This window comes from Melopsittacus undulatus, chromosome 1 (assembly GCF_012275295.1).
Source record: "Melopsittacus undulatus isolate bMelUnd1 chromosome 1, bMelUnd1.mat.Z, whole genome shotgun sequence".
NCBI classification, from domain to species: domain Eukaryota; kingdom Metazoa; phylum Chordata; class Aves; order Psittaciformes; family Psittaculidae; genus Melopsittacus; species Melopsittacus undulatus.
The window spans coordinates 124,060,963-124,088,260 of NC_047527.1; the positions used below are offsets into that span (position 1 = coordinate 124,060,963).

At 39.8% G+C, this 27,298-nt stretch overlaps 1 protein-coding gene across 4 annotated transcripts in view; it reads left to right on the forward strand.

The window, feature by feature from the left end:
- The first annotated feature begins 3,022 nt into the window (after positions 1 to 3,022).
- Positions 3,023 to 27,298, forward strand: part of GLCCI1 (glucocorticoid induced 1) — a 56,314-nt gene continuing 32,038 nt past the window's right edge. For all 4 annotated transcript variants that reach the window (XR_004081084.2, XM_031052405.2, XM_005152896.2 and 1 more), the window contains exons 1-2: positions 3,023 to 3,941; positions 23,646 to 23,797. Coding sequence is in view for 3 of the 4 variants with exons in the window: in XM_031052405.2 (XP_030908265.2) it covers positions 3,488 to 3,941; positions 23,646 to 23,797 (606 nt within the window). In the remaining variant the exon portion in view is untranslated. The remainder of the gene's footprint in view (positions 3,942 to 23,645; positions 23,798 to 27,298) is intronic.

Sequence of the window (27,298 nt, forward strand, 5' to 3'; positions counted from 1 at the left end):
TGCTGTGATGTGTAATTTCCACTGCTTTCATGATGCCTCTCCCAGAAGCTGTGCTAAGGATGTCTGTGTCTCCCAAAAGGATTTAAGTTTCAGAAATATCTGTTACCTTCAGTATAAACTCCCTTAAGCACATGCCATCTGACAAGGTAGTTTCTTAAAATGGAAATGAGAAGCAAGAAACGCCTTTTATGTGGCTTTTGAGAAGTTGTCTCAAGGTATTTAAGGCAAACATGGATTTTTGAAAGATATAAAGATGCTGGTAGGAGCTCAGTCTTTGCTTCACTTTCCCTGTTACATCTTCTGAATACTGCAGAGCAATGGTATTCCCAGAGGGAAGTGCTCTGAAACCTAGACCAAAAACATAATGAAAAATTCAGCAGTTGGCATATCACTTTAAAACACGGAAGAATACTTTCTTAAAGTCTTCCAAAATCAGTTTCCTGGACTCATGGTGGTGTTATACTACATATGCTAACCCTAGTTAAGAAAGGGATGAAGCTGGAAGAAATTTCTGGGGAGCAACATCTCCCCTGCATGCCTGTTGATGCGTCTGGTAATAGTCTGATTGGAAGTGGCCTTAGTGGGTCTCTTCCTCACTTGCTTTGAAGGCTGTGCAAGTGATGTGTTGGGTCAGTTGTGTCTGAGTCAGTTCAGACTGAAAGGTCGCAGCATGGCCCTCTGGAAAGGAAGACTTGCTGCTGGTATTTTATACTGCAGTGTCCTATGGTTTGGGGGGGGGTGTGTGTTTTTGTTTTGGGGCTGTGGGATTTACTTTGTATCACAAGTTTATCTTGTCTTTCTGCATCTATTCTTCCTATTCAAGTATCTTACTTGTTTTGACAGGAAAGAATGTGGTGGAAGTATCTGCACAGATTGCAGAATAGAGTCTTAAGCAGCTAAAATCAAAAGTTATACTTGTTCATCCTTATTTTAATCTGATGCAACCCTGAGCACCAGCAATCATTGCAGCATATCAGCTATTGTCCTAGTCAAAGATTCACCTTCTCTCTCAGATGACACCAAATGATTTTCAGTCTGTAACACCTTACTGTATCAGCAATGTTATCTGACAAAGATACAGATACAGGAAAATGTGCTTACTGTTTAAAACACCACTGATATTAGTGTGGGCAGGCTACTTCTACAGGTGAAAGCTTTCAAATCATTTTGATCCCAGTGCAGTGAAGCAGAAAATAATAAACTAGATAGACTTCATAAGCTGCGATTAAGCAGAGCACAAAATCCTTGAGGGGAAAAGGCTCTATACCACAGTTACACAAACAAATTTGGCTTATGTTAGCAGAAAAAATAAAACAAACAAAAAGACTGGACTAGTGGAAAAATAAATGGTTGCTGTTTCTTCTTAAAATTAGTTGATAGGAGTAGCTTTGTTGACGAGCACATGTTCATGTGGATGTGCAGTGTACTATTCCAAGCCTTTCTTGTAACATAACCGCGGTGGCTGCATCACATGGTGCTAGTGCAAACATAGGCTCATTAACAGCCCATGAATAGAAGCATTTTCCTAGAATACAGTTTCTCCTTGGGACTATCGACTGGTTCCTGGACTACCCAGGGGTCATGGTAGGTGCAGACAGCTTTGGAAGTACAGAGTGACTATAAGACAATTATAAGTATTTATCATATAATCAAAAAGAGTACAAGGAATGTAGTCAATTCTGTTGACACTTTTGCTTTGTTACTGATTGGGACACAGTATCTTATATATTGTTACAAAGTGACCTTTTTATTATTTTTATCTATGTTTTATATTGTCAATTTTGTTCTCTTGAAGCCTGCACTGCAAATCTGAGAGGCCATCACACTGTGCTGGCTCCCTCCATGAAGGAGGACTCACTGTGTTTTTCCTTCATCTCCACCAGCATCCTGTTTGTGTCAGATCCAACATAAACCTTGCTCTCTTGGTGGACTCAGCTCAACTTATCTTTCTGATCTTAGAGCCTTTTATTTTCTTAGCTATTAAGATACTCATCTAAATCTTTATTTTCTTTCTGACCCATTGTCTCATGTTATCCGTTCATCTAGTGGGAGCTTTTTCTCCTAAAAAAAGAGCACTTTTCTTAGTATCATTGTAAAACTTTTTATTTCCTTCTTGACATTCTTTCAGGTTTTTGGATTTACATTAGGAAAACTTTCATATAAATCCCATATACACTTACATGAGATTATGAAACTGCACTTAATTAGAATTTTAGGAACATCTTGATCTTTTAGAAAAAAGATCATTGTCAGCCACATATGATGGACGTGAATAAACTTCATCACAGGTAATTATGGCTCTGTTTCTGAGCCTGCCTTGCATGGGAGTGGAGAATGGGGGGAGAGATGAGTCTCCTGGGATTAGGGGCAGCGCAAGACTTGGTCCAGAATACTTGCTCTCTTTGGTTAGTATTAAATCGGCATCTCCTAAAGCCAACTTCAAACTCCAGAGCGCACCTTGGTACCTCACTGAGACCCCGGGGGGCTGCTGCCCTCCCCTTCCACCTATTAACAACACAGCGCGGTAGTCCGGCGTCACCCGGCCCCGCAAGCTCGGGCATCCCTGGACGCCCACCCGAGAGGCGGGGAACCAGCGAAGCTGGGCAGCTCGGCCGGCAGCAACCCTGAGGGAAGACCCTGACGGGGTCGGGCAGCCACCCGTTACCGTCCCGCCGCCTCAGCAGGGTCCACAGACGGACAGCGCCCGCGCCCCGTGCGTCGGGAACGAGCCATGCCCACCCCGCAGAGCCCGCCCCGGCGGGCAGCACACCCCTCCTGTACCTGCCACATCCCACTTCCCATAGCCCGCCTCCTCCGCCGGCGGGACCGCCCCGCCCACAGCCGCCCCGCCCCGCCGCGAGGATCCGCTTTCTCATTGGTTGAGAGCAGAGAGCGACAGGAACACAGGCCAATGGAGACTGATCTGTCGCGGCAGTGGCGCCCAATAGACGCACGTGCCCGCCCTCCCTGCCTGTCGCGGCCGGCTGCCGGGGCTGCGCGTTGCCATTCGGAGGCAGGGCAGCGCGGGGGGTGGATGGTGTTGGCCGCGGGTCCCGGGCCCTGGCGGGTGCAAGAGCTGGAGCTGGCTGCGAGCGCCTCCGCCACTCCCCGCCCGACCCCCACCGCTTCCTTGTGCCCTCGTCGCGTTCCGCTGCCGACCACCCTGAGCTGGCAGCGCTGTACGATGTGAGCGGCCGCGGGGCTCGGCAGCGCCCCCGGTGCCCACGACGCTGGGGCGGGCAGCGATGGCCAGAGCCTGGCGTGGGAGCAGCCTCCGTCGCCGATAGGAAGCGCCGGGGGCAGCTGGGCAGGCGGCGCGGAGACTCCCTCGGGCCGTGAAGCGCTTGTCCCGCCCCGCCCCCTCCCTTCTTCCTCCCCCTCGTCCTCCTTTTCCCCGCGGCCGGTGCATGCGGGGCGCCGGGGGCTAAGCTCGGCCCCCCAGTAGCAGCCGGAGCGAGTGACCCTTCGAGTCCCGAGCATCCCCGCCATGTCCTCGTCCAGCTCCTCGCAGACCCCCCCGTCCCACCACCAGCCCCCGCCGCAGAGGATGAGGCGCGGCGCCGCCGGGTCCCCTACTGCCGGTGGCGGCATGGCCGGGGGCCCCGGTAACGGTGCCGGGGGAGGTGCGGCGGGGACCAGCCGACTGCTGCAGCCCATCCGAGCGACCGTCCCGTACCAGCTCCTGCGGGGCAACCAGCACAGCCCGACACGGTCCCCCTCCGCCTCGGTGGGCAGCAATACCGGGCCGGGGGGCAGCGGCGGGGGTCGCGGAGGAGGCAGCCCGCCGCCGCCCAGCGCGACGCCGCCGTTGACGGCGGGAGGCAGCGTGGCGGAGCCGGGCAGGGTGAAGGGCAGGCAGCGGCGCTCTCCGGAGAGCGGCGGCAGCAGCAGGAGGAGCAGCTCACCTGAGAGACGGAGCCCCAGCTCCCCAGTGTACAGAGGTAAAGCACCGGGACAAAGCCCGTCCCGCTTCCCTGCCCCAGGGAGTGCCGACAGGGCCGGGGCCATGCTGCCTCCTGGCACCCCTTCCTCGGTTCCCCAGTGTGGGGGGCGCGCCCTGTCCTTCCCACGGGCAAGCGTGCGTGGGAGCCGGGCGGACACCCGGCCTGGCCCGACGGGAGCAGCCCCGCTTCGCGTCTTAACGAATAGGGGAGCGAGGGTGAGCCCTAATCCCTACCCTGGGGAGTGGGGCAGGTGCCGTGACCGGATTTGCCCTGCCAGGAGGGAAAGCCCCTCGTCCCGCCGCCTTCCCACGGGGAGGGAGTGACTCCTTAGAAGTTATCTTCCTCCTGGGGCGAGGTGGAGATCCAGCTTGGGAAAAACACCCCCGTCCCCCCTGGGCGCCCCAGGGAGGGATCGCATGCCCAGCAGAGCGGGGTGAGACCCCCTGCCCCCCCCGGGGCCGCCGCGGTGCCCCTGGTCCGCCTGCGACCGGGAGCAGCCAGGGGCTCCTGCTCCTTCCTGCCCTTGCACCCGGGCTCTGGAAGTAGAGCTGCATAATATAGCAACGAGTCTAAAATTAACCTGCTTCCCTGTCTACAGGTGTAATTATTTAGTGCGGGTTGTTAATGGGTTAGATTTATATCTGGGGTGTCACAACCCAATTCTGAAGTGCTAAAACCGATCCTCAAACACTCTTCCTTTCTGCAGAGCTTGGCTTGTTAAGGAGTTGAATTTTTATAACATCTTAGGTTAAAGTACATGATGTTTTCAAGCACAGACTCCAAAACAAAAAAGCAATGCCCATCGCGAGATGCTTAAAACCAAATAACACAGTCTGTTTCCTTGTGATGTTTAATATTGAATCTTAAGAGACTGTAAAAAGAAACCAAATCAACAAACAAAACCTAACAAACCCCAGTGTAGAAAATAGGCCTGTAAAGTTAAGAATGTAAAATTGATTCCCAACAAGTCCAACTTAACCTGTGCCAGGTTGTCCGTTAAATTATTGAATATGTTAAAGTGGCAGTGGCCATCTTACCTCGCCCCCTCCCTCCTTCTTCACCCATCACTTCAGCAGCTGAATGAATTGGACTAAATGCACTTCTTATTTTACCCTGCTGTAGCAATCAGGTATCACACATCATCTCTTTCTGGGCATGTTTATGTGGTTCCTCACCCCTTGCTTGTTCTGCCCCTTCCTGAAGTCTTCCTGTGTTTCATTTGTGTGGCAAATTGTGATCTGTGTTGGTGGCCAACGTGTTTTGTAGGAGCGGAATCTGTTACCTCCTCCCCACCCCCACCCCTTTCAGTTTTAATGTGTAGTAAAACCTTACAATCTGTAGTATGTGTAACTTCAGTGACAGTCCTAGGACATAGGCAGCATTTTGCAAATGAGCAAAATGTTACTGCCAGTTACATGTGGGGTTAATTTACCTTGCACGGTATTTGTGCTTATGCAGATGACCGAATGGGTTGTGTTATAAGCTGAACAGAGATCCTTCATAACTTAGGTCTCAGAAAGATCATCTGTTTATGCAGAAGTTCTTTCATACTTGAGAATGGAACTGAGCTTCAGTGGGTTTTCCTCATTCAAGCTCTATTTAAAATTTTAAAGATCACGCTTTTCGCACTGTATACAATACTAAATGTAGATTTCCCTTTTTCCCCTCCTTTAATGCTTGCAAAATGCAAATGGGAAACTAGGCAAACCAAAAAGTTGATGCATGGGAAGAGTGATTGTGCTGGATACTGTAAATTATTTAATTATGGGAACCTGGAGGAAAACATTGTAGTGGTGCAGTGTGTAAAGGTCTACGCTTAAGGTGTCTTGAAGAGGAGGGCATGTGGGCAGTTACCTGCAAGCAAGCAAAATACTGCAAAGCTGTGAAGTATTTCATCATTGTGTACAATTTTGTTTTCTTTTGGAGGGGAAAATTTAATTTTAGAAAGTGTCTTCAGTTGCCTTCATCTGAGGACTATTTTACCCTTAAGAAATCAGGCTATAAATTAGTCCAGAGTGACTTTTCCTTCATTAAACTTGTTTGTGCTTGCCTCATGGCGGACCATGTTAGCAGCATCCATGGCTTGATTCAGTGTAATGAGTATAATGTATAAAATCATAAATGGCCCATAAAGAAATGCATCCTGTAATCTGTATGCACTGCGAGGAATTTGTTCCCCCTCCTCCAGGTCAAGCCAGCTGCTGCTGCAGAAGCTGACATCCTCTAGCAAATCCTGAATGAATGAATGAAAACAACGTGATCGCCCTAATAATGACCACAATTGCACACGTCAACAGCTTTATTTTACCCGAAATACAGGCACCATTTTCTAGCAGGCGAGGGAAATAAGATACCCTATTTCTTCAGTCTGGCAAATGAGAAAAGGTTACCAACACCCTCCCACCCCCCAAAAAATCCAATAAAACAACCTAGAGCTGGTTTTACACTATTTGGAATATAGTTGCATGCCATAGGGCAGGATTTTGTCTTTGTTTCCCTGTTCTCAGCATTTTAGTATGTGACGTATGGATACTAAAACTGGTAGTTTGTACGGTGATGTAGTGTGTAGAAAATTGATTGCTGAGCTGGAGGACTGCTGCAGTAATAATGGAGGACTTGGGGGGGGTGGGGGTGTGGAATAGGAATGTTCTGTTTTCAAACATGGACCATCTTGCTGCAGCTTGTTAAACAATGTGCTACTCCAGCTATTTATAGTTATCAGCATGCAAGTCTTGGGGAAGCGACTTGATTAAGTGTTGTGGGGTTTTTTTGTATTTCTTTGTCAGTATTTTCAGAACCATTTCCCACTGATGTAAAATGTGAGCTTAGGCTGTAGGTATAATCCTGTTGTTTTTCTCACCAGTGCAGGGGATCTGTTTGTCTTTCACTCTGCAGTCTAACTTGGATCATTTCAGGAATATGCTTGTGCTGGAGGCTGCTTGTGATTCTGATGGATAGATGTTTTTCTCTTCTTTAAGACACCTGCCCCTTCCTTACCTCCTTCCAGCCTTTTCCACTATTGATTCCTTGAATTGGCTATCCTACTAAGCCATCTTATTGTGGATATTTTAGTCATTTGCCAGAGTTGTGGGTTTTTTCATAAAGAAGATTTCTGTGAAAACATTCCAGCTTAGAGCCTCTACAGGTCAGAGCAACTACCATTGCAGGCACTGACATCACTACTATATGAATTAAAGCAGCATGCTCTGTTTCTTATGCCATCATCATCTTTTATGTCCTTTCTTTCTAGGATGCTGTAAATGTTTTGTTCTGCAGCAAACTGCTGTGTGTTTAGAACTGAAACTTTAAGAATTTGATGATTCTTTAAGCAAATTTGGGGATTAGTAGCCATTAGGTAAACACCAATGCCAGTATTTGTACTTGGTCAGTATTGATACTGAATTGATGAGAAATAAAGTACTATAGAGTGATTTCAATGTGCTAAAAAGGAAAGAGAGGGAAGAAAAACTTCAGATATCATAGGATAAACCTGCATTCTCCTTTTCTAAAAAACATGTTTTTTCCTTACAAGTAGATCCATTTTTATAGCCTGTATTCATGTTTTGGAGAGGTGGTAATGTAAAGTGTATGGTTGAATGTAATAACACATGGTTTCCTTAAAGGGAATACATCTGATAGATATCTGATCACATATATGCAATGTCAACAGAATATGAAGCTGCATAGTTTATGATGGACATTCCAATAATAATAATAATAATAATAATAATAATAAATCCCTTGGATAGGTCAAAGAAAACATATTGCTTGTGAATGCTTGTGTATTACAGGAAAAAAGCAAGTTTTCTTTCTTGCCTTACCTGGATAAAATCTGTAGTTTCTGTTGTTCTGTAAAGAAGTTTGTATTGAAGCATTAGAGGGTTTCCTGTTTAGTTTTTTTTATTTTTTTGCACATGATATGCAATGTTTTGTGTACAGTGAGGGTGTAAATGACTTCTGTTTCATAGTGTTTTCATCAAATGCTTTCATTTGTTTAGTGTTAACTGGTTGTGCTGTAATATTATGCTTCATATTTTTCCAACTTTCCCTTAAAGTGTTCATAGTATAAGTTTTTTTCCCCACATCAAATTTTGAGGCAAAGGTTAATTTTAAGGACATCTGGAGAATATTGGAATCGATTTGGCTGTTAAGGGTTCCCAATATCTTCCCAAAATAACTCCTGAGGTGTTGCCAACATTAGGAAAAGAAAGGAATTGAAAAAGATGCAAAACAACTGCGTAGCCCAGTTCTGAGTAATACGTATGTGTATCTGTTGTGGTAGTAGACAAAAGGCTAGTGGAGTAAGACAGACTATATTGCCAATCTCTAGACTTGTAAAGGATATCAGTATTTAAAAAAAAGAAACAAAACTCAGACTTCAAAAGGCGGAACTACTTTAATATCCTGGGTTCAAGCCATCCAATATTTTTGCATCATAAACATTTATACCAGAGATCAAGAAGATATTTCCTTTATTTCTAACAAATGTAGGTAAGGAAGTAATTTTTGTGATGCTTCCTATTTCCTGATGCCTGAATAATAATGGTATTCCCATAATTGTATGGCCAAAACAGTTTTGCTTCAGCTTTCTCCCTCTGTCTTCCCAAAATAGCTTTAACTGGAATATAACATGGTGAAATAGAAGACACTGGTTAAATCTGAACCAGTTGTCTTGAACTCAGAGTCTTTTTAGTTGCATGTTTTAACATCACTTTAAATGGCAATAGTATGTTAGATGTCCTTAATAAATGTATTTCAGAAGACAAATTAATTGAGCTTCTTTCAGATGTGAAAACAACTTCAGGAAATAAAAATAAGATACTTTCTCCATTGAACTTGAATGGCATGGTAGCAAAGCATTAGCTATTAAGCAAGCGCTCCCCTCCCCCATGAAAAAAAATAACATAAAGTCAATGCATATATCTCTAAAAATTACTACTTGACCTTTAATTCTTATCCTTTGGACATAAGCAAGTGTTACTGTGTTACATATGGCCAAAGTGAAGTTACTTGCTAACATCCATGTGTAGTAAATCAGTGACTAATACTGAAATGAGGTTTCTGAAATATATAGTTCCTGTGCTTTGTCCCTTCCCATGGTGGTGGGATGAATGGAGGTTCTTTTAACACATCTGAAAATGCAGGAGGATAGATCAAGGGAATGTATCTTAGAATCTTACAAAAAGGGTCAGTGTTTATTAATATAGACTGATACATAGTGAGATGTTGAGCTTTGCTATATTGCAAAAATCCACAATGTATTTTTTTTAAATGGGATTTATGCTACTACTCTAGATACCATAATGAAAGAAAAAGGTAACTGATGCAGTAATTCTAAAATTTCAATTCAACCTGGACTTGAAAGCAATAGTTGTAACAATGTAAAACCTATTGGAAATAAACTATATGCTCCTCAATGTTTCAGTATAAGTGAATATTTGCAGTGCTTTTTTTGTGACTTCATCAGTTGAGTAGTTATCTTCATCTGAAGAAGGTAATAGTTGTTTTGTTGTGTGCTTGGTTTGTTTGTGTTTTTTTCTCTCCACAGTTCCTGTTTAAATTGGTCGGCAATATCTTCAGTAGGGAAAAGTGTTGCCAACACTTGACACAATAGTTAATTCTGTATGGATTTAGCATATGTTCAGGCGAAGTTGTTAATGTAATAGGGTTTAAACATTGACTGTCATTTCTTAAGAAGTGTCTTTTATTAATGAAAAAAAGGATCCTGTACTGAAGATACACAACTAGAAAATTTTGCTCAAGACTTGAGATAGTCAACAGTATTAATGATCATCATCTTGCTTTAATTTTAATATTTAAATGCATTGAGTTCCCTCTCTTTCCATACTGCCTCCCCTATAAATCTGCAGTGCCTAAACAATGGCTTAAGGCATTTTCAGGCAAGTAAAATAATATTTGCATCTCATTGGAAGGGATATATCCACAACAACTTATCAGCCTGATATTATCCCAGTTTCCTTCATGTCACCATTTTTGAGGTGTGGACAGTTGTAAAATTTAGAGAATTGGAGATTACAGTGAAGAAAAATGGGTGTTAACACTTAATCTGTTTTTTACATTTTGAACTTCTTGATTGTTCTTCAGTTATGCTTAAATGTTTCTCTGTCAGTTTTGTCTCTGAAGTTCGTAGCCACTAATGTATGTTACGACTATTTTTGAACTGGAAATTAAATCCTAAAGCTTGAAAATAGTTGATGGGTACTGAAAAGGACCACAATTTGAGACTTTTGCAATATGGATACCACAGAGTATCATGATACAGTGTGTAATATCAATCCTTTTGAATGGTGAGACGGTCTCTCCAGCTGTTATTTTTCCAAAGTTAGGCTCTCATCCATGGAAACACTCACCCATGATTGAAACTGGCATACGTGTTCTCTCAGGAACTCTTTCCTGCTTTTTTCCAGCTGTGTGAATATGGACTTACAACCAGAGCTGCTCCCTTATGCGATTTCCTTAGACTGTCTGATGATGACTCTGCTCAGATTGTCTTCTGCTGTTAGAAGAGGTCATGTAGTCTACCTTGGGGAACGGAACCCAGCCAGGCCAAATGGGGCCATGATGGGGATTGTCCTCAGCCTGCTGTCTCTGGCTTTGTAATGCTGCCTCTGCCCTGTTCTGTTCATTTATCTTCTGTACCTTTCCTGTTCATTTGGTATCTGCATCACTACTTATTAGTTACTGCATCCTACCAAACTGTTGAGTTACCCCCATTATAAACAGATTTGTTTTCTCTGATGGGGGGGATGAAAAACGCCCAGAAGTTGTGGGTGTCTACACTCAAGCAATAATTTTCTTTACAAATGATTTGTAAATAGGGATTAACCTGACCAGTTGGTGTTGAGTCAATGGAAGAATCAGTGATTTTGATGGAAAGTTTTAATCAAAAAGTAGTAGTAGACCTCTTAATCAGCTTTCCATGTTTGATATTGCTGCTTTGAGGGCTGTATACTTCCCAGTAGGTCATAAAATGTTACAGACTTGGGTTTTGAAACCCTAATACAAGATTGTGTGTTGGATAGTCCTTATTTAATGTTGCATGTGTGCAAACAATAAATGATGACACAGATGTTGTGTTTATAAAGATTTAACTTTCACTGCCACTAGTGTTAAATTGAGGAGTAGCTGTTCATGGCGGGTGTTATTCTCCAAAATCAAATACAAATGAATAACAACACTGGTCCTTATATGCCACTTGTTTTGCACAGCCTGAATCTAGTTTTACCCAAGCTACATACTTTGTTTTCAGGAAGAATGTATCTTGTATTTTGCTCAGAAGAGTGGTGGCTAAGAACAGTACTCATATTCCACCTTGAGATAGTCTGAACTGGAATAATAATTTAAGTGTCCCATTCCTTGAACAGCACAAGTCTCCTGTGTGAATGAGGTTTAGCTTCATACCTACACTCTCACCACCAGGCATTAAGCTCTAAGATTAGTTGTAGACACACTTTTGAATTTCAAGAATTAACTCATCTAATTGGCTTGACCTGTCATTGCAAGATAACTGGCATTCATGCTGCAAACTTTATACTCATTCTGTATATATATGAAGTTTAATTTTAAGTATTAAATGTCTCCTTTTGGAGATGGTTTCTGTAACAGGAACCACTTGGTTATGAACAGATTAGATGTATGGCAAAATGGATATTGTTGTATCCTGTGCCTTTTAATCTCTGGTATTTTGGGGTACAGTGCCTATTCTGGAGTTCTGATAGACTCTGTGAAGCTTGGTTAGCTGGATTACCTGAATATTAATGTTTTTTAGAAAGGCTTCATGATTGGAAAACCCTAAACATTTTAGTGTAGGTGCTTAGGCTGCAGTACTAACTAAAGACAATCAGAACTAATCTGTTGACATCTGTCACCATTTAGAAACCAAACTGTGGTTTGGACATAATGTGTTCTTACCAGGAAAGAAATTATGGTTATTCAGCACTCAATCACTAGCTAATTCTTGTAATCCGAGTCTGCAGAAATCAGCCTGTAAATACAAAGCCCACTTCTTCAAAGTATGACATGCAGTCAGCCACTGGCTGGCTGGGAGCATGCTACCTAGGCACAGATATAAATGTCAGGTTTGTGAACACAGAACTTCCAAGGATGATAATATAGTTGCTGTAGCCATGCTGGATCAGGAATGTTGCTAGGTAAGCCTTCAGAATTTTGCACCATGTTCCCGGAAGTCAAGCCACAGAGATCAACAGCATGTGAATGTCTCTCCAAGACCCATGGGTCTCTGTAGCTATTTAACAGGTCTCAGCACCACTTCTCCTGCACAGGATGGCAGTGCTCATTAGCCCAGTAAGATTAGAAGGACCTGATGACTACAGCAGGTACCATTGTGGTGCGGTCTGGGTTTGATGAGTGGAGTTCTCACACACAGAGTCACTCTAAATTCAAGGCCACGTGTCAGCTGGTCAGTCTGGAGCCCTAGAAATTACATTACAAAACACAAGTGGCTTTGCAGTGTTGACACTATGCAATTAGGTGTCACACCTTCATATCCACTAGATCATATATTACTCATTTTTTTTGTGATATGGGATATCTTAACTTTCTGCTTTTCAAAGCAATGGAGAATTGACTTGCTCAATAAAAATTAAACCCAGATTTTTGCTGAGTGTCCCAGAACAGACTTTGAACATTGTGACTCTAAAAATATCAGCCAACTGCTGAAGAATGCAGAATAAGACTTAGGTTTACACAGTAGTTGGGAAGCTGCCAGATTAAAGGAGAAGCTGTCTTCGCAGAAGTAAATTTGTGTTCAAAGCCTAAAAATTTTAATTCTTAACTGATAACCATGTTTGTTTATTTGTGGCAATTGACAGTGGAATACCCTTACACATGCTTACTCTCATACTGTGGTTTTCTGGTATTTCACCTTCAGTGGTTCCTTTTTTGTATCAGATACCCTGCCCCAAATATTAATCTTTGTAATGTTTTCTTCTCCCACAATGAAGCCATGAAATACATTTGAAATATTTGATGTTCTTTTTCAGGGGGAACAAGAAAAATTCCTAATCTGGAAAAGAAAGATTTGTCATGGGCAAAATGGAATTAACTCATGTATGTTTAAAAGTGATATGTATTTCAGAAATTTCCATACAAGGAAATGACTGGAGAGGCATACTCAAACTTGGGAGGCTGTCCACACTGAAGATCCAAATAACCTTTGGACATTACTGTAGAAACAGAGAGACTCATGCTTTTAAACACAGTTGTGTACTGAAGTGTGCAGTCCATACATTGTTTAAAATATTAGTTTTGTGGAACTGTTGTATACATCTACCTTAAGTTCTTCCAAAGGAGGAATTAGCATACTAAGAGGATTGGAGTGTCATTTTTTTTTTTTAGTGATGTATCTAATGTTTATTAGGAAGTTGTAGGATGCAGGGAGATCTTTTGTTTGCAAGAATAGAAACTCAGTTTAGCTGTATTGAACATGGGAATTGCTGAATCTGACAACACAAAATCTGGGAGAAGCAGGAGAAATGGGTGCGCTGGCAGTGTATATACCATAAATGTTAGATTTTTTTTACAACTAGGCCTTTTTTAATAATAAAATTTACATGAATATACAGCAAGAGGAAAAAAAATCCTACACAAAGATATGTTCTAAAATTAAAAAATCTGGAATATTGCTTCAGATTTCAGAAGAAAATAGTTTGAAAATTTGGCTAAACAAGGTTTTTCTGATGAATACAGAGAGGATCTGTCTTAACGAAAAATGTAAGCACTATTGGAAACTTCAGAAACATCAGGAAAACTCAAGGATGTGATCTGATTGCATGGACGCATCTCCAAAAGTCTGTTAGAAATAAGCAGGGAACCTGCAAGATACAGCAGGAACAACTGAGAAAAGACTGACACATTGTCAATCAGAAGTGAATCTTTTCACTTTTCCTTGGCTGAAACCTGGAAAGGCTTGGACTTTACATGCATTAAGACAGACAGTAGAAACATACAAGCAGAAAACCAAGGAAAAAGTAGTTGCACCATTTGGTACCAAGGAAGAAAAAATAGGTTAAGAATGATCTAAGACTGATTTGATGGAATCAAATGCATTTGATGGAATGCATGGCTTCAAAATTAACTTCAGGGAATGGTAGCAAAAATCCCACAGCACAGATATTTATTCAATGCTTTGTACTCACTATAGCAAAGTGTAAGTTACTAGCTCCCAATCAGGGCAGTGATTTTTAACCCAGGAAGATTAAAAAAAAAATCGAAAACCACCAAAAAAAGAGAAAAGGGGTAATTTGGAATTAGAAATTACCAAGAGTATGATAAATACAGTTGGCATATTTTAATAGTGTCAATTTGGTCATCTGTATTGCAGGATTCTAGAAAAGCCTACTCAGAAGTTCATGCTTGCCTTCAGATTTCTAAGGCAATCTTCTGAAAAGGAGGTGACACCATTTGAATATAGATAACCAAGTATGGTGTTGAGTCCAGTTCTGAATTACAGAGACTGTTGGTCTAACTCATGTTGTAGGTGAAAATTCAGATGAAATCTCGAGGGATGGTGGAAAGCAGGAAGAGATGTTGAAGTGCAAAATGAGCTTTCCTTATTGTGTCATGCTAACCTGGTGGTTTTGATAAGTGAACTGATTTTTCTAGATGGGAAGTAGATCTTATCTGCTTAGGCAAATTTTAAAATTAGGCTGATGAAATCATTGATGAATTTTGAGAAATTTAATTAGTACACAGGAAGATTATGCAAGAAGAGTTGAAGGGCCCTGGGAATTGAAATCATAATTTCAAAGAGTGAGATTTAAAAGCAAAAAGATTGAGGTTTACGTATGTGAGGTTGTACTTGGACAGAATACCTTTTCCTCTAAGGGGGGAGCATGTAATTTGAAAGTTCTGGAGGGGGGAGTTGGGTGATGGTGGTATCTCTGAACTGCCAGCATGAGGTTACTGAGAAAGTACTGGGCGCAGGTCAGGTCTTGCACAAATGAGCAACACAGGGGCCTGCTGAGACATTGTCTGGGAAACTGCTCATGGTTCTGGTGCTCCATGTTTTCAGAAGGGTAAGATCAAACTGGAGCAGACTTGGAGAATGACTGCTAGGTTACACTAACGGTGGGCGGGCTAACTGTGTGGCAATGAAAAAAATATGCTCTGAATAAAAATACAGTTGTTTTCCCTGAATCCAGGTGAGCAGGGAAGGGGATGGAGAGGTGGGAAGGAAGACCTGTAAGTTAGTGCTGGATGTGAATGGTTGGATTGGTTTCACAATGTAAATGTTTATGTGGAAAACTATGAGAAGGCCTGACACCATCAGAGAACTAAAATCAGCATTGTTTTTCCAGTAGAAATAGTGGGGCCAAAGTAGCCAGGTGCTGTAAGACTAAGTCTGTAATTGTTAAGTGATTATGCGTGTTTTGTCAGTGATAGCTGAGAGCTGGGCTCCTGATTTAGGAAGTTGTTTCTAGTCCTTTGTTTTTATGACTTAACTGATAATGGAAAGATGATTTATTTAATCAGCAAAGTTGGGCAGCCTGATGTGAGCCAGTTTTAATCTGGTTTTATGTTTCTGTTTTTCTGAAAAAGTATTATTCTTGTTCAGTATAATCATCTAGCTAGGAGAATGCCTTCTATCTCTCATCATTGGTGATCATGATGATGGCATTTTATAGCCTATTGTACATTGATTACAGTTCTTTTTGTATTTTGATTGTGAAAGTGGTGAATCATGCCTTCTGATTTTTTTAAGGGTTTTTATTCCCAATATGTCCAGCTGCATTTTGATGGAAAGTGGAATAAGATTAAAGGTGTACAAACCTCTCACTTTTCTACGTTTTGTTAAATTGTTAGTGTCATTATATCACCAACAACAATACCTTCAGAGTCATTAAGTTTATTCAACAAAGGTGATACTGTTTTTAGTTACTGAATTAATTGCATGTGTTCATAATTTTCTCCAAGGTTTTAATGATTAATAAAGTGGAAAGAAGAAAAAACAAGAGCTTCAGTGCTCTATTTTGGTTCCCAGCTAATTTCTCAATATTGGATAAGTTTATCATTCAACAGATCTAAATTAATGGACTAAAATGATGAAAATTCTCTGTACCTGTAAAAGTGCACAACAGTTAGTAATTGGTTGTGTGTTTCAATGTGCACTTTTCCCCAACTACTCCTGAGCTCAAATTGATTTTGTTTTAACTTTTTAAAGGAACAATTCTTAGATAGTTTATTAAATTATACCAAGGTTAAGTATTTGTATAGTGTTTAAATTTGAAAAAAACAAAAACACCCTAAAAATGTGAAATACATAAAAACCTGAAAGATTTGGAATTGTGGTTTTTACCTACCTGGTGTTCTATTAGAGTAGAAGTATGTAGGTCACATCTGTTGAACAAAGCAGGCTTTTGTGATATTATAAATGCTTCGTCTTTTGTGTACAGGTCCTATACATGCCAGCAGTAATCTTTGTTAGAGGAATGACTTAGTTTTGGAGAGCTGAAGCTTTCTTCCTTGTATTTTGTTTACTTTGCTTACTGAGATAAGTGTGTTCTTTCTATGCTTGATCTCTAAGGATAGTGTTCTTTTTAAACAGGGGAGTTTTGCCATGATCAAAATTGGACTTCTGAAAGTTATGTGTAGTCACGTTTTATATGACCTGTACTTGGATGGAATAGGGAAATGAGGCAGAGACCATGCTTCATCATGCAAGCATAAGGCAGCCAAGATTTTGAATCAGCCATAGGTCCAATTAAATTTGTATGCTTACAGATTCATCCATCTGTCCCCCTTTGTCCACGTATCTATAGCCTAGCTCTGAGCACTGTGCCTTCCCATGCAGTTATGTGAGTAGAGCTGTACATTCTTAAAGAGTCATGCACAGAGTGGATGGAAGGAAATCTTCTCCCTGATGGAAAGAAATGCCTTCATCTACTCATTGGATTCAATGACTAGTCAGAAGACCTCTTCCCTTTTCACGTGGCTTAAGTTGTGGTGGCTATAACAGATAACTTGATCTGGTTGATTACTACAAACCCTTACTGTGGGTCTTTGTCTACAGTTTTCCTTTGAAAGAGCAATGCTGGTTTGGTTTTGGTTTGTTTTCCCAGTATAGGTTACCTCTTGTATTGATAGACTTGCTGTTTAATGTAGTTCAGTTTAAATTCTTGTAAGCCTTGTCAGGTGCAAAACTGAATTTGCGGTGACTGCCAGTCTGTTAAATGACCCTTTGTTGTTATTGCTTACTTGCTTGTTTTCTTTCTTTCTTCCTTCCTTTCCTGAAGAATTTTGGATATAGAAAGCACATCATGCAGGGATCTCAATCTCTGAAAAGGTCTCAAATCTCAAGTGGGCTGCTTTCTGCTTGTTCAGTTTGGTTGTTGGAGCCTTGGTGAGATTATGGTGCTATTCCATGCGTTTATTGATTCAGTGTTACAGATAATGAGAAGATAATTCAGGGTGCATTGTGTCAGTCTGTTTAGTTACTTCAGAATGTCATCCCCCTTCATTTTTAGTCTTCCTCTGTATTGGTTTCTGAAAATATAAATTTAGGACTAATTTCTTAAGTTGATAAAACTGAATCAAAACCAGTGTAGTGCACATAATATAGACATTTTACTGACCTGAATGGACATACAGTATTTTGAGATGTATCAGAAGGTAACTTAAAATGACCATCTCTTATTACATCCTCCTACAAATAGCATTTTGGTAGCAAAACACTGTATTGCATTTTACATGTTGAAAAAACAAATGTTTTAAGTTATTAAAGAGATTTAATTTGAAATTACAGAAGGAAGAGTGCAATGACATTTTTTCCATTCAATTACTTATTAGAGTGTTGTGTTTTTTAAGCTGCCATTTAAAATCCTATTTTTTGTTATTTTGTCTGAACAGCATGTAGCCAACAGTATGCTCTTTGTTGTTCTACACCATTCTGAAATGTTAATGCAGTCGTTTCGGCCACTTTGCAGATTGAGTCTGACACAAGTTCATCAGTCACTGGCAAATGGGAAATGTCTTTTGAGCCAGTAGATCTGTCTTGTGGAGTAAAACTTCTAGGGACCCCAAATCCCTTGTTAATCTTTTTCATGAGAGATTTTGGCTCCAATTACAGGAGAAAAGACTTCTTGAGAATGAAGATTGAAATATTTTTTTTTTAGTGTCCTCTAAATCCCCATTTTTTCAGTGCTTTTCCTCGCAAAGTCATAGCGACGAGTTCTGTAGGTAAACATATACCAGCTTGTCCACCTACCTATCTAATTGGAGATGGGAAAGACCAGTCAAATATATGTTCAGGAATCAGTACAGTATCACTATATACTCACTGGAAAAACAAACAAAAGTGAGAAAAATCCTTGACCAGACTCTTCAGAGTCTTCCTTCTTTTGTATCTGAAAGTGTACTTTTGTAATACTCAAGAAATCATAGTCCAAAGCAAGCAAGAGTGAAGTATTCCTTTTCATGCTTGTAGAAGATGTAACAGAAAGAGGGGACTTGACTAGACATGGGGGGTTAAGTCATCATCAGCTGCTGCTGTGGTAAACATGACCTCAGTGTTGGGCTATCATTTTTAGTAGTCACTATGGCTCACCATTCACTAATATTCAGCTTTGTGTTTCTAGTTTTGTGATTTCCCATGCTGAGTTCCCACATACTTCATTGTTTAAGAGGCATTCACGCAGGCACCTCTGAATAATTGTTTTTGCCTAGTAAGAATGTCCAAAAAGATATACTTCTTTATAACATGATATCTAGTCTCTGCATCTTCTTCAAGCCAGACAGCTTGAGCTCTGACTTTGAGGGTCTTGAAAAGAGTCTTAAGCAGACTAGGATATCCATCAAAGTGAGTCCTTCCAAGAGTCTTCTGTATTTTTGGAGGAAATTCTTCTGAAGTCACTATTAATTTCCTAGCTAAAATCTGAAATTCTTTAGGAATGGATGAGAACAAAGCTTGGGAACTCATTCCTCTAGTGGCTCTGAAGGTGAACCAGAAGTCTCTGCAGTGTTAGTAGCTGCATCAAAAGAAGTGTGAGCAGCAGGTCAAAGGAGGTGATCCTGCCCCTCTACTCTGCTCTCATGAGACTTCACTTGGAGTATTGTGTGCAGTTCTGGTGTCCTCAATATAAAAAGGACATGGAACTGTTAGAACAAGTCCAGAGGAGGGCCATGAGGATGATCAGGGGACTGGAGCACCTCCCATATGAGGACAGGCTGAGAAAGTTGGGGCTGTTCAGCCTGGAGAAGAGAAGGCTGCATGGAGACCTCATAGCAGCCTTCCAGTATCTGAAGGGGGCCTACAGGGATGCTGGGGAGGGACTGTTCATTAGGGACTGTAGTGATAGGACAAGGGGTAACAGGTTGAAACTTAAACAGCAGAGGTTTCGACTGGATATAAGGAAGAAATTCTTTACTGTTAGGGTGGTGAATGCTCCATCCCTGTCAGTGTTCAAGACCAGGTTGGATGAAGCCTTGGGTGATATGGTCTAGAGTGAGGTGTCCCTGCCCATGGCAGGGGGTTGGAACTAGATGATCTTAAGGTCCTTTCCAACCCTAACTATTCTATGATTGAAAAAAAAAAACTGAACTGAACAACAGATTATTAAACTTTCTTGTGGAATTCAGTACTGCTGTTTCATGGTGTCATGACTTGGCTGTCTTGGGTAAATAGTTTAAGTTATAGATGAACTTTGAAGAAAAAAATCAAGATATTACTTTAGGAACATTTTGGCAGGAGTGTGTCACAGTTAACTGACATTGATAAGGAGTTGACAATATTAATACTCCTAGTTTTAGGAAACAATGAATTTTATTTTTATTTCATGCTTTTCACTTAACTTGAAAGGAATCTGTGTCATCTGAGAAGTTCTTACGATAATTTTAGTCTGTTTAAGCTGTATATATCCATGCAGGAATGTGACTGGAAAAGTTTTGGCCAAATTTGAACTGCATCTGCTAACTGCTGAGAGAGAGATGGAAAGAAAAGATGCTGACAGATGAGCTCTGGTGGATTTAGCTGAAGCAGTTATTACAATTATACCCATGCTAGCTGTCAGTCTCACTCTTCTGCTGCAGGTGATTTTCCTCATTGCATGTGTGGCAGAAAGCATTATTTAAGCTAAAATAGACTATGAACATGGCTTTGAGATTATGTGCAGGTTAGCTGCCTCCATGTTGGATGGGAAAGCAATCTTTTCATTTTAGAGCTGTAGCAGATGGTTTTATTTGAGCCCTATGTCCTTTTCAAAAGAGCTGTCATGTGTTAGTCTCTTACTAAATTACATTTTGCTGGCAGAGAAATGTAAACCTTTTTTCAGTCAGTCTAGGTGGTATAACTAGAATTCTTTTGTCTCTCAGTGCAGCATACAGAACCATAATTTCATGATTTCATGCAGTTTATTTTAGTTGATTCCTGCTGGGAGGTGGGATCACACAGAATTTCACCAGCTGTAGTATTCAGGTGGACCCTTGTGTCGTTTTGTGTAATATTTATAACTAGAAATATATAGCCATAGCTCTTAAATAGATGTCATTAAAACCTGTAGCATATTTTAAATAACATGTACATTCATAGGAAGGCAAAATACCTCACATCTTGCTTTTGTAATTCCTGGATAACTTTCAGGTTATCTGTGTGCTTATGTGCTGTGTTCTGAGGTAGAGCTGAGCTCCCTGTGAGGTATGTCACACATCAGTGAGGAAGACTTGTGCTGACTTACCACTGCAGTAAAATCTGTTCTTGTACTCTGATATTGTCAGATGAGATACAGTCTGAAACTTGGGGAAAATCAGGCTGTACATTTAGAAATCTCTGAATATTGATGAAGCATTTCTGAATGCTGAAGTCTGTTGGCCAACTTAAAGAGATGTTGAAGGGCTTTGGATGTCAGATGGTATTTTATGCATTTCATTTATTTCTTTTCTTCTGTGAGAAAACTGGAGCATGGGTTTCCATCCGGAGAAAGTGATTTGCCTTGGAGTGGTATATTCATGATGGTAGCATCAAAATCCCACTGGTAATGACAGTCTGGGGAGAAGTGAAAGTTCTGTAGTAGCTGCCCAGAGTAGCAGGAAGCCAGACTTATAATGAGGTGAGAAAAACAGAATTAAGAAATCCTGAGAGCAGTTTTAATATTTGGAAAACAATTTAAGCTGATCTGAGCTGCCACTGTTGCGATACAGTTCAACACTGCTCTCTGTGGCATCCTCTCATCTTTATGTACATTAATGTACAAGACATTTTGTCAGATGCTGATTCATAGAAGTTCCTTCAAATCTCATGCTTACAGATTCCTTTTTTATTTTTCATTATATAAGGGTATGTCATGAAAGGGTGAGAGTTAAAACTATTATTGAACAGACCTTAGGGCTTTTGCAACCCTGTTGTTCCTTCTGCCACCCTGTTGTTCCTTCTGCCTCTCCTGTGGTTGTTTCTGCCTGTTGTATTTTGCCAGCTTTGCTTGCATTGGGGAAAACTCTGTATTTATGACTTTTTGGGGGTTATGTTTTATTTTTCTTTGCTAGGTATGTTCACAGATTTTATGCATTCCATTTCAATGTAGATGGAAGGAACACAGATGAGCACAGCAGAGTTGGTATTAAATTAGTGTTAACTTGGATTGTTTATGCGGTTGAGAAGTGATTTGTTGCCTGTAATTCAAAAAAATACTGAAGGGTAGTAGGGTCTTACGAGACTTCATCTTAATTTTTCCCTCTCCTTGCTTTAGGGTTTAACAGTCTACTTCCAAGATTTATGTGGAAAAATATAAATATAGTAACTTTTGTTGATGTTTGTTTCCATTCAGTTGTAATGGAATTGTGTGAGCTTTTCATTTTGAGATAGCTGTTGCCTTTCCTCTGGGTGTAGATTAAGACATAGACCTTAGTTCATTCTCTGGTTGCATGTATTTTGTGTGTGTTCCATTTTCTTGACTTTTTTTTTTTCCAGCCAAAACTATTTAATGTAGACTTTACAAAGGGATGCTTAGTCCTTATTTCTGTATCTTCAGGCATTGTCTTGTCAGTTTCTATTTGCATAGTCTCTAACTTGTTTGAAAAGCTGTTTTTTAGCACATACTTAACTGCTTAGATATTTGACAAATTCCTGTTAGTTTTTGCATGCAATATATATCTGATGAACAGACCTTTTGGAGAAATTTTCAAGACTCAGGCTACCCAAGCTTAGCATAGTGCCATAGCATTACAATGAAGGCTGGAAGAATGCTTTGTAGGTACTCTCCTTTTATGTACGGTGTGTTTCAGTGCATAAGTAAATGCAGGTTTTATGTTAGAAATTTGTCACCTTTGTCTTGGATTTCAGGCTTCTTTACTTTTAGTAGTTCAGAAGTCTTTTGTAAAATGCAGATTTGTCACAGATGAAATCCTGTGATGATAGATCTGTTTGAAATTGTAGGGATTTGATTTATAGCTAAGGCAGTCAAAACAATTATATTCTATGAAGGCAGCATGATTTACTATTACACTTCCCAATTCATGGCATTATTTAGAACTCTTCACCTAAAATGAGTAGCTAATGAAGTGTTTCAGCAGTTCTACATTTTCCTAAAATGTTCTAATATTATCATGTTCATATATAATACTAAAAGCATGTGTATTAGTGGAAGCTATGCCCTAATCTCAATGCTATATAAAGGATTGGTGATGGAGTCTACCTTTTGAGACCCAGCAGTTATAAATGTTACACAAAGAGAAAATGCATGTATAGGTTAGTGGCCATGGTTGGGCTCAGGAGTGTGCTAGCAGGTCTTCTCTCCAGTTCTAAGGAACGAGAAGGGTTTTGGTGGGGCAGTCAATGCGTAGCATGTGACTATCTTGAAAGTAATCTAACTTGCAAACTTCTTTTAGTAGGGGTGAGCAAAACAGACACTAGGTGCAATGTAGGGCTTAGGTTGGCTTACATGAAGTTTAGAAAATGAGTATATGAAGTAATTTTGCCTAAAGGATAAAGCAAGATGATCCAGAGAGCATGCTGTAGAACTCTGTTCTTTCCCACATCAATCTCATGAATCAGCCTACTCTCTGCTTTCCAAATATTTCCAAAAGTATTCCGTGATCTAGGTGTATGAGAAGTGCAGGGAGGAGTCAAAGATTGCAGCCCCTGTGATGAATGAAGATAAACATGGTAGCTGTCTTGACCTGAGCTGTGTCAGAGAGAAATACAGTCACACGCTTTCAGCTTGCTAAGGCCTGTATTGGGAACTTGTAAATAATATGGAATGATGTACATGAGAGCAAGAAAGTGGATATGTCTCCTTAAGAATCACATTTTTTGTCATGATTTGTTTTAGTATTTAGAAAGCTAAGCAAGCTGACTTAAAAAAAAAAAAGTAACCCAGTGCTGTTTCATGTTACATTTTCTATTTCCACATGTTTGGTTTTCCTGAGTTGCATCATCACTGCATTTAAATTTGCTCAGTGTTTTTTGTTGATGTAAACATATAAGTAGCCCAGTTCATTGCAGATATGAGCACTCTTAAGTGTTATTGTTTGTAACTGTTAAGTTTTCCCTTTTGTATTTTCTTTTCCTCCTTTGTCTGATGTTATTTGCTTTGATGATGGCATTCTTTCCAGCTTGGCATTTAGACAAAGGTTTCTGATGTGTTCTTGCCATTGTGTGTCAGAGTTAGCTTTTAACATTTCACATCAAATTTAGCCTGACTTTTTTATTGATTTTGTTCTGGTTTTCTACAGTGGACAGGCCAAAATCCCAGCAAATCAGAACTTCTGGTACCATAAGGCGAACTTCTTCTTTGGACACAATAACAGGACCTTACCTCACAGGACAGTGGCCACGTGATCCCCATGTACACTACCCTTCATGTATGAAAGATAAATCTACTCAGGTAAAAGCTGTAAAATAAGACAACACAGATGTTTCATGTAATTGATGTCTTCCTCATAATATTTTTATCACCTAATCTGGAATCTTAGCTCAACTTAATTCTGAAGAAATGTGAATTCACTTAATTTTATTATAAGTATGAAGCCTTAAAATAGGGTACAGTAGTGGTTTGGGTTTTTTTAAAACAGTATCAGTAATACGGTATGTGGCAGATTTATGCTTTTAGAAAACAGTTGTCAAAAATAATTTTCTGTATGTGGGCAGCTCTGTTGAGGCTAAATAAGCAGATTTCAATCTCAGCCTTCTATCTGTTTTATTTTGAAGCTGCTATATGCAAAATTATGCTGAATGTTACTTAAAAAAATCCCAACATATATTCCATAGCAGTAGCGGCTGACAAACTAAAGATTTTACTTAAGTGTGGTAATAAATATATGGGTCTCAAGAAATGTATGTGTGGGGGGTGAAGAGATGAGAGGTTACTGTTATGGACTGATCAGTTTGTCACTAGTGGGGAAATCAAGAAGGGGAAGCTGGGAGTGAGCATACAATATGGTCGTGAATTGTCTCTTCTGCTGCTTGATAGCAAGAAAGACAAATAAACATCCTGTGTTTCCTCTTGAAGCCAGACATCAGAACAAGAGCATTACCACCAGCTTCAAAGGGAAGGCTACTGAAATTATTTATGGCCTGATACCCTTGGATACTTCTCAGGGCTCTGTCCTTAGTAATAATCTCTGGCAGGTAGGCTGCTGTAGTATTAATTGTGCTCCAGTGTTCTTTGGCTAGGAAGGTGAACATCATTTCTTGCCTGCTTTCTCCTCATGCTGGTGCTTGTTGCTCACAACGATGATCACTGTCAAACAGGTAAAAAACGTGCAATTCTAAACCTCCCAAATTATTACCAAAGGATTTGCATTCTTGGTTTTTCAGTAGTGTTACTAGGGTGTGATGCAAGTCATCTGAGAAATACTTTTTTCTCAAGACAAGTTAGAATGTATAAATTATTTTCAGTGTCTTTAAAATGCACTGTAATGCAACATGGGAAGTCCTCTTATGGTGGAAGGATGAGCATAGAATGCTTAGAAAAGGAAAAAAAGATCTTCCTGTTCCAGAAATCATATTTAATGAGTTTTGGAATCTGAAGATTGAATTTGTGTGAGGAAACCTTTAGAAACTATGGTGGGACCCTTTAAGAAAATGCTGTCTTTGTGTCGTATTCACTTACTCAGCCAGCCAGTTTTAGCAAAAAAGAAACAGTGGTGATCTCTACTGTCATGAAAGATCTACCTGAAAAGCTTTTAATCCTGGATTTACTTCCAAGGTTGCTTCCTTTCACAATACTATGCCTTGAAAGTCTTTCTGTTTTGAAATCATAATTTCCCTTCAGGAGATTTTTCAGTAGCATGCTTTGTAGTTACTCTGTTTCTTAACCCCTCTCTTAAAACATGTATCCATATAAAATTTCCCAAATACCTTTATGAATAGAAAGTTTAGAATATTTAAACATTCACAAACAAACCTTTTCACTAGTTACAGAAAAGAGAAACAAACTTGTTTTATAAATATTTGAGCTCTGAGTATTTGGCAGTAAAATGGCTTTCCTAGTGAGCTCAAGTGTGTGTTTAGGTTATTTGACCTTTTGGCTGCCACCTTTTGCCTCGTTCAGAAACAAAGCTCAGGGAGTTAAAAAAAAGGAAGTTTTACCTTTTCAGCAGAGAGGAAAGCCAGTACTGTTATTGTTACAAGCTGAAATATTATTTCAAAAGGATAAGGGCAGGGAAGTTTCATGGTTTGGATTTGTGTGGATGTCTTCTAACAAGGAATTATATTAGCTGTCTTTTTATTCCAATTATGAAAAAATGAAGGTTTAGTAGTGTTTAAGTTGAGTTGAAAAACATGTGTCTTGACTACTCAGGGCTATATGAATATGTAAATGTAACAAGCATAATGATTGGCACAGTGAATTCTGTATTTTTGCTTTTAAATGAAATGTTCACTAGGGAGGCTTTTAGAAGATGATAAAATATTGACTCATGTTTTGGTTGTGTGGGGTTTTTTGTTGTTTGAGCTCTGTGGGATTTGAAGTATATATAATTTCAAGAACTAAAGAAGAGTTCCAAGTCGTTGATGGGATGCATGCATGACAAATTAAGTTAAATTAAATTAAAACCTTACTCTTTGCCTGAGTACCAGCATAAGTACTTCTACTTCATGTTTGTTGGCTAAGTAACAGTTTAGCTCATGGGAGTTCATATAGTTTACAGTAGCTAAAAATAACAACACTTTTTAGTTTAGCAGAGTGGAAGATAGTAACATACAAAAGAAATAAAAACAAGATGATGAAAGTCAGTAGACCATTTTTTTGTGTGAACATGTTTCATTGGAGAATAAATTATCTCTTGTTTTACTTACAAACTCACGAACATTTATACTGTTGGTGTAACTTACATTGTAGGTGGAACAATTATTTCTCTTTCAAGGGTACCTTTTGTCTCTAAATAAACATTAATTTAAAATCCAAATTTTGTGCCATTTTGCGAAGGTGGTGATTATGACTGTTCCAAGTTTCTTAGAATTCTTGTGTTGAAAAAACACGAATCAGATTCTGGTCTTCATCATGATCATACGAACATTTAGTGAGTTTTATCCCAAGTCCTTGTTTCTCATTTATGTTTTTTGAAGCTGTACGTGCTCATGAATAAAATGTTTCTTTTTTCTCTAAAACTAATCCAGGATTATTATTTAAATAATAATTTTATTATTTAAAGAGAGGAAACAGAATTTTGTTTCTTTGTGTTGCATCTTGTTAGTAACTGTAGTTTGTATTTCTGTGTTCCTCTTACCTACCTAGAGTGTTTTGACTGAAAACACTGAAGTAGGGTTATGTTTGATTTTGGAAAAACATACTATGACAGTATGTATTGTGACACACAGTTCCAGATTTCTCAGGATTCTGCATGCATTTATGTTCATGTGTATGTGTGCATATGCATACAACTATCCAATCTTTAAGAAGCAACAACTTCTGTATAGTCAAACATACAGCACCTTATTTAGTATTAAATATTTCAGAAATGGAGGGAAGCTTACTGTTACAGGAAGTTGTTATGTGTTGATATACTTTGTCATCCCTTTCCTAGGTTTCCCCACTGTCCTACTTCCCTCTCCTTCTCAGTATATTTTGAACTTTTTATTAAGGCCATTTAAAACTCTGACTAGTTTCCTTCCCCATTTTTTCCATCTCTGTTGGGAGCACTGATGGAGCAAGTTTATATACTTCTCCTTCATGCTCTACATGTACATGTATTTCCCTCTTCCTACTATAAGGAATAATTAGTGTTGAGATAGCTATGCCTAACCTCAGAATCTTCAGAAACATTTGGATAATTGTCATAGTTGGTTTAATGTAATTATTTGGCAGTAGCTAAATAATTTAAAATAATGTGTGTTGATGTCAGAAAAAAGATATTTCCAGTTAAGGTTCATCTAATTTTCCTTA